Here is a 7,288-nt window from a genome sequence, read left to right on the forward strand (position 1 = left end):
GCTGCCCGGGCCTGAGCAGGGCTGGGAGCCAGCCCCAGGCCACAGACACCGGGCACAGGGTGGCGGGGCCCTGCCGGAGCAAAGGCTCTTCGCCTCCCTGCCGACCCTGGGTTCGGTTCCCGCTTGACTGGTGTTTGCGGTCCGGTGGCAGACAGCACACATCCTGTCAGTCCTTGCGCTGCAGGGTTGTGTGGCCCTGGGCACTTGGGGCATGGGGGAGAGCTGCCAGGGTTTGGGGTCTTTCCTGTATTTTCCTCTGTGGCTATTCTCTTACCTGTCTACAGCTTGTTTTTGCAGAACTGGACGAGGGGAATGTCTTACTGTCTCCACTCGGAAAGCCATTTGGATACCGGGCCAATCTACGTGCGTGAAAACGGGAAGCTGCACGTGGTAAACCAGGGTGCAGGTGGCATACAGAATGTCCCTCACAAAACAAGACCTTTTAGGCTGTTTTCCAGAGGATTTTCGGTGGAGCTTTGTATGAACAGGGAGGATGATAGGGCAAGGAGGCAGAGGACTGATCACTTCATCTTCACCTACACTAAGGAGGGGAACCTCCGGTACTCGGCCAAGTCTCTCTTCAGCCTCGTGCTGGGTTACATTTCTGACAATGTTGATCACATTGACTCGTTGATTGGTTTCCCAGAGCAGATTGCTGAAAAGCTCTTTTCAGCTGCAGAAGCAAGACAAAAGTTCACAGAACCAGTAACGGGACTGAGAGCTCTACAGAAGTTTACTGAGGCATATGGCAGTTTGGTGCTCTGTTCATTATGCTTGCGGAATAGGTAAGTGTTCAGTTACAAATATCATCTGCTAGTGCTTTTTGCTAGCACACTTAAGGTTTCCCTTAAATTATTTGCTCTCAAAAATAATTTAAAATAAAATCTCTTGGGCTTATGACACCACCTAATTTTAATGAAATGACCTGAGCCTTGTCCCACTCTTCTGCTTGCTTCCTTTTGTCCTGTTCCTTTCCTACAAGTGCAGCTGCTGGTTTCATTCTAAGATACAAATCATAATACAGGTAACAGACTATATCTCTGTTAACTAACAGGGGATTTTATGTGGAGGATTAAACCTGCAAGTATTTTTTACAATAATAATCAGCATTTCCATAGCAATCCATGTGTTTAATGCTTTCTCAGGTATTTCATGGGATGGTTTTGCCATTGCTGTTATCAACATTTCAAAATACTTAGCTGACTGTACAGATAAAATACACCCTTGCAAACTGTCTGGGTTTATTTGCTATAAGCGTGCTATCCTGTTTCATTTTGGGGGCTCAAAAGAAGATACAGTCTTGTAGGTAAGTTACAGGCTTTGAAATCAAGCAGGTTTTACCTTAGTTTATTGTGGTTCCCATCCCCATATTAAATGTGCTTTAATAAGGTTCTAATTAGAGTCCAACACTATATTTTTTCCATCTTCTCAATGTCCACATGGTCTTTCACTAAAAGAGAGCCTTACCAAGCTTAAAACTGGATTATGTTTTTAAAGCCTTGCTCCTATTGAAATCCCTCCCAGTAATATAACCAGTCTATCCATCTTCCATCTGTACACTTGAAAAAGGGATGGTTTATCCAGTTTAAAATCAAAGTACAGGCACATTCATCTGAAGTGCCAAGGGTATTTTGAGCACAGTAGGAATGTTAGAGCAGAGGTCAATTATCCTTTGTTTTATCCTTTAAATCTTCTCCCTTTTTATCTCTAGTACAGATACTTTTTGTAAGATTAATTCAGAAATGAAGTTACCTCTGGCATCTTTTGCCATTACAGAAAGCTGAGTTAAGTATCGAGTCTTTGAAATCCATGAAGATATTAAGGCATTTTCTGATTAATCTTATTTCTAAAAGAGCCCACTCTTCTCTTCACGCCCCCCTTGAGCTAGTAGCATCTCTCAAGAGTTGGCTCATGCTCTGACTATATGTACTGCCTTGCACATAGCTGAATTGCATGGCAAAGGGATTTTGCGGGGTAGTTTGCTAGGTGTACCCGCAGTGGGAGGTTATTAAAGTCCCCTTATTTGCATGGCCAAAGAGGTGTTCCTTGAGGGATTTAATTAGTAAACACCCCTCATTGCAGCAGTGAAGATGCTGACCTCGGGGGTTTGTCTCACCATGGGGAATATAAGGTAAGTTCAGGAGAGATTAGTGAATGTGGGGCTTGTCTTGCCACAGGGACAATAAGAAGTAAATGCAGGAGGGATTGGGGAGGTAGTGACTGCTACATGCTCATTACTCCAAGCCATTATTATTCATGCATGCCATTCTTTAGTGGTTTGTTCTGGTCTCTAAACCTCCTACTGAATAGTTCCAGCACAGATGTTTGCATGGCTGTGGAGTGAATCAGATCAGGGAACCAACAGAGCTAAAAAAATTTTTAAAAAAACCAAAAAAAAAAAAAAAAAACCACTGAGTAACTACTGCCTGGGGTGTAGTCACAGCTGTAGTTGGACTCCTGCAGCTGTCCTGGAGGACTTTTATCTCTACTTTATGCATATAAAAAGTAAAATTTTGCCATTTGCTGTCCCGAGGCATTTCAAGTAGATTTTAAACCTGGATGAGCATGGGTTTGTCTGCACACTTCCTAGATACTGCAGAAGGCAGTTTGAAGTTGATTTGCAGTAGACTAGAATACATACTTTGTGTTATTCTGAAGTAATACAATAATAATCTGTAAAGAAGTCCCTAATTGCGATGTTTGCAAGTTGAAGTCTTAAGTGTTAGCCCAATATTTTGAATCAAAGGAAAACCACGACATTTGTTTAAGGAGAAGGCTGGGAACTCAGATGGGTTGTGTGCAGACTGCACATAAAAAGGTAGTTACAGCAGCTGCCTAATTTCTGTCAGTTTTCACATAGATACTTACAAGAAATGACTGCATTATGCTTCTGACACTTGAGGATATAGGTGCCTTCTAATGTGCCTGAATACTGATAGCTTTTTTTTTTTTCTTTTTGCAGATACCTGGTCATCTCTGAAAAGCTAGAAGAAATTAAGTCTTTTCGGGAGCTGACATGTTTGGATCTCTCCTGTTGTAAACTTGGAGATGAACATGAACTGCTGGAACATCTCACCAAAGAGGCTCTGTCTAGGTACCGATTTCTTGACACATAGCTAAAAATGACACTTTCTTTTCCTATCCTGAAGCAGTTCAAAGAATCAGGCTGCCACTTTAAAGGAAAGTTTCACAGGCAGCAGTATTTAAGTTTGAAGATTTTGGTTGTTCATAAAATCTGGTCTTGAGGTAAACAAAATACAGAATTTATTGTACACAAGGGACATGATCTAAAGCACATACTGAATCGTAAAAGGTCCTACAAACATGCAAGATAATTTACTGTCTCATGTTTTTAAATCAACTTTTTATAATTTCCATTGGCCAGGTAAAACTCTTCCAAATGCTTAAGATGCAGTTTTTACACTTTTATTTTTTAAAAAGGAACTTTATCAGCCAAATTCTTAACCAAACCAGTGTTCCAGGTGAAGATTTCTGCAAGGGGTAGGTTGAATATTCAGTTAATTAACATTAACAGTGCCTCTGCTGAGTTATCAGAGATAGCAATCTATATAAAGATATTTGTTAGTCCTGCTAACCAGGCATCTTTCTTGCTGCTTTTTACTAGTGTTAACAAAGGAGTCTGAAGGGTTGCTGCAGAAAGACCCCAGCCTTCAGACAGAAGTTTTTGCAAAACTGTCTAAAATAATTACTATAAACTATGAGTTTGTATCTCTCCTCCCAGCGTAAAACGGCTCCTCCTGAAAGACAACTCTTTATCAGATGCAGGCCTTCGCAGAATGACAGCACCCATACGAGTATTGAAAAAGGGACTTGAGAATCTTTCGGTATTGGACCTGTCTTGTAAGTACTTCATGCTTTAATATTAGAAGCAAACTGTATAATTTCTGATTAAGAATTTCTCCTCCTTAATGCTGAAGGAGTACAATGAATTTGATGATTACCAAGTATTCAACCCCAGATTTCAAGCAACAGCTTTCCAGAAGGCGCAGGTCATACCCATAGTCTCAGCCACTTGCTGCTTACATAAATAGGTTGTATTTTGATCATTAGAGGGAAAAAGTCAGTTTTGATTCACTTTCAAAACATGAAGCACACACACACAAAAAAAAAGCCAAAACCTGTTCCAATATTAGCTTTTGGAACAAATAGTTTCTGGGTATTCTGATCCTCTGTCTCCACATCTTGTAACTGAGTTAACTTTACTTCACCTTACAGGTAACCCTAAAATCACAGATGTGGGAATTGGATACCTTCTTTCTTTCAAGAAATTGAATTGTTTGGACATTTCTGGGACAAGTCTCAAGGTAAAAGAGCATCTAAGTTTATTGGACAAGTCTAGTCAAATGTTCTTCCTCTCTGACTAGTTTATTTCCCTTTTCACTAGGACGTTGATGCCGTCATTAAGCGGATCCAAATGCGGATAGGCCTGGTTCACTCAAAAGTTGTTGATGCCGTCACTAAGCGGATCCGAATGCGGATAGGCCTGGTTCACTCAAAAGTGCCTCTGAAAGAATTTGATCATAGTAACTGCAAAACAGAGGGATGGGCAGAGCAGGTATGGGGTTTAAGTCTGTTTTATTCTCTAGAAATTGTCCTCATGGAGAATTAAATCACTGCATAGGAAGGAAAAAGGGATAGGGTTGTTTTCAATGATATTTCTGTAAGTTTTACAAGACACATTTTAACTCCTTCAAATGTTATTTCAGACAGTTTTGCAGTGGGAACAGGCAGTAATGGAGGCCATCAAGCCCCAGGACAACTTGAGATCCAGAACAGCAACTCTGCGCTTCTGTATGTAACTGCTTAGAGACCACATAGTTTGTTTACTTTTCTACAAGAAATATTTTCATGCTTTTTTTTTTTTCAGTACAAACAGTATCTCAGGTGTGCAGTTTAATCCATTTGTGTAACTGCATTACAACGTGTTTTGAGTTTTTTCATTTGTTAAATTGCTGAATAGCTCTTAAAGTACAGCATGGCAGCATGCTTAGGGCAACATATAATTGAGTTTTCTCCTTAAAATTCTGAGTCCAAAATATAAACGTTATTTTTCCCTATGCACATTCCAGCAAAGTTGTTGGTATTGCAGGCTGGCTTGGCCAAACCAATTTGCAACACAAGTGAACATTTTACAGCATAATTCTGTTTTTCCCAAAATCTAAACTTGGTTTTCTTTTTTTCCTGTAGATGGCAAGACACACAGAATAGAGGAGGTAGTCAAATGCAAGCTGGTGGAGGCAGAAACAAAAGCAGCTGGAAACTTGCAGTTTTATAAGGAAAAAGTTCAAAATTGCCATTTACCTTTGAAAACAGAGGTTGTGGGCAGCCACGAATTGAAGAACAATAAAAAAAGAGCTTTGGCCGAACAAGAGATAGAAAGGACTTCCAAACAGAAGCATCTGTGCCTCACTGTGGAGGACTGGAATTTGTTAAATACCTACTGAGTCAGAAAGAAGTGGGTCTTTCGTTTGTTGTTTTCTTGCTGATGACAGAATTTAGACATGTTGAGAGGGAACAACAAAGGAGACCAGTATTGTTAAATCTGGTTGCTGTGATATGCTTGGGGGTTAACCTATGCTTCGGGAGGGACAGAGTCAAGGAGAGGTTGATTATACTACTGTATATTTTCAATACATAATTTTTTCAAATAAAGTTTTTGTTGTCAACCTTAACTAATTCTTCAGACGTAGGTATCATTCACAAAAATAGCTGGTCCTCTCTCTCCCTGCTCTCTTGCCTCCTGAGAGGAAGACGACTAATCACTGCAGCTCATCTGAAATGAAGCTGTGCTGCGCTTGTCAAGTGCCCTGGGACATTAATAGTGCTGGTAGAACACAAACCTCAGCCTGTAAGCCCAGGCTGTGCTGACAGAGCTCTGACAAAGGGAGGAAGCAAAGAGGATAAGCGCAGGCCCCAGGGGAGGGAGGCAGAGAGACAGTAACCCCTCAGTAGCAGTTATTGCAGAAATCCAATGTACAAGTCCCCTGTCTCTCTCATTTTAGCCCAGGAAATGAAAGCTGAAACTGGGTTACTGGAGAGATTAGACTCTGCAGTTGTAATATATTCTCCCTTATAGGCAAATTCCCTGCATTTGAGAGTATTCTGTGGTTTAAAACCCATTCTCGGTGTGTGTGTGCATGCCTGCAACGTACTAACGATACTTCCCCATCTAAAAACATTTAGGGAGGTTTGTAACTCAAACATGGATCATACCTATTTACTGTAAAAATCCTAGATACTCGGACTCATTCTGAAGCCAGGAGTAGAGCTGTAATGCTGCAGGTGTGTTTTTCATTGAATTCCTGCCCTGAGTGTTTCTATCAAAATTGGCTGAGGTGCACAGTGCCCCTGAGTTGGGCGCTGTGACCATCATTGTGCTCTTAGGCCCATAAGGCCAAGAATTTACTACAGGTTTTCTCTACTAGTGCTTATGTAGAGAATATCTTCTTTCCACACTCTTGTTTACCGTAATTTAGCGACAAGAAAAGCAACACATCCTTGGACATCATGAAGAGGCCAAGAAAAGGAACTTCGCCTCAAAAATGCATAAAGAGCTAAACCCCGTTATCTCTTTGTTCTTTTATTGCTGAATTTTCCTCAAAAAAAGGACTACACACAAACGAGCATGCTTGTATTCAAGCCCTACATTTTTTTTTCCCAGAAACTCAAGGCTATTAATAGCTTCCACTGACAACTACATCAGCCCTCTGCAGAGATAAATAATGGCAGAAAGAGTGACTTAGCAAAACAGCATCTCGACAGGGAGGAAGACGACTGCGGTGCTCAAGTAAAACCCTCCTCCTGCAGCTGGCTTCTGGTTCAACAGCCGCCACGGATTTCCTTTGCTAGCCCTTCCACCACTGCAGAGATCTAATCTGACTGTGGAGAGATGCACATCTCAGAGAGTCGTACACTCCGTTTCACATCGGTAAAGCAGCTGGGAGCTGGTGCCTTGAGCCAGAAAACAGGCACATGGTGATTTGACAAGTGCCCAGGTCACAGGCTTGTTGGTAAAAATAATCCCATACATCTTTCCTTTTCAGAAGAGGTGTTTCAGAGCACTGTGTTTCTTACATTCTCCATCCCTGGTACAATTATTCCTTTTCTTAGGTTTCTTGCTGACCAGCAGACATCCTCTTTTAAACACACCACTGTGTAAATTTTATCCTACAAAGACTTACACACACTTACCACTAGTCCTCAACCCACTGATTTCTGTTTCTTGCTCTCCGAGAGGCACCCAGCCTCTGCTGCCCAGGAACAAGTC

The 7,288-nt window shown here is 41.3% G+C and overlaps 1 protein-coding gene across 2 annotated transcripts; it reads left to right on the forward strand.

Annotated features, from left to right (window-relative positions):
* The first annotated feature begins 299 nt into the window (after window positions 1-299).
* Window positions 300-5,693, forward strand: LRRC42 (leucine rich repeat containing 42). 2 transcript variants are annotated; one of them, XM_010079186.1, is made up of 8 exons: window positions 313-785; window positions 2,963-3,094; window positions 3,743-3,861; window positions 4,237-4,325; window positions 4,406-4,445; window positions 4,503-4,576; window positions 4,728-4,812; window positions 5,209-5,693. In XM_010079186.1, exons 1-8 carry the CDS (start codon window positions 313-315, stop codon window positions 5,463-5,465), a joined length of 1,269 nt encoding a protein of 422 aa, XP_010077488.1. In that variant the 3' UTR covers window positions 5,466-5,693. The 2 variants fall into 2 exon arrangements, with proteins under 2 accessions (XP_010077489.1, XP_010077488.1); XM_010079187.1 differs by lacking the exon at window positions 2,963-3,094 and having other exon boundaries at window positions 300-785.
* Window positions 5,694-7,288: the final 1,595 nt, after the last annotated feature.

This window comes from Pterocles gutturalis, unplaced genomic scaffold, assembly GCF_000699245.1.
Source record: "Pterocles gutturalis isolate BGI_N339 unplaced genomic scaffold, ASM69924v1 scaffold41208, whole genome shotgun sequence".
Classification (NCBI taxonomy): domain Eukaryota; kingdom Metazoa; phylum Chordata; class Aves; order Pterocliformes; family Pteroclidae; genus Pterocles; species Pterocles gutturalis.

What these genes read in the sequence shown, in the direction of transcription:
- LRRC42 (XM_010079186.1), top strand. Translation starts at nt 313, where the DNA reads ATGTCTTACTGTCTCCACTCGGAAAGCCATTTGGATACCGGGCCAATC. An exon ending in ACCAAAGAGGCTCTGTCTAG is followed by an intron (nt 3,095 to 3,742) that starts GTACCGATTTCT and finishes CTCTCCTCCCAG; the next exon opens with CGTAAAACGGCTCCTCCTGA. An exon ending in TTCGGTATTGGACCTGTCTT is followed by an intron (nt 3,862 to 4,236) that starts GTAAGTACTTCA and finishes TTCACCTTACAG; the next exon opens with GTAACCCTAAAATCACAGAT.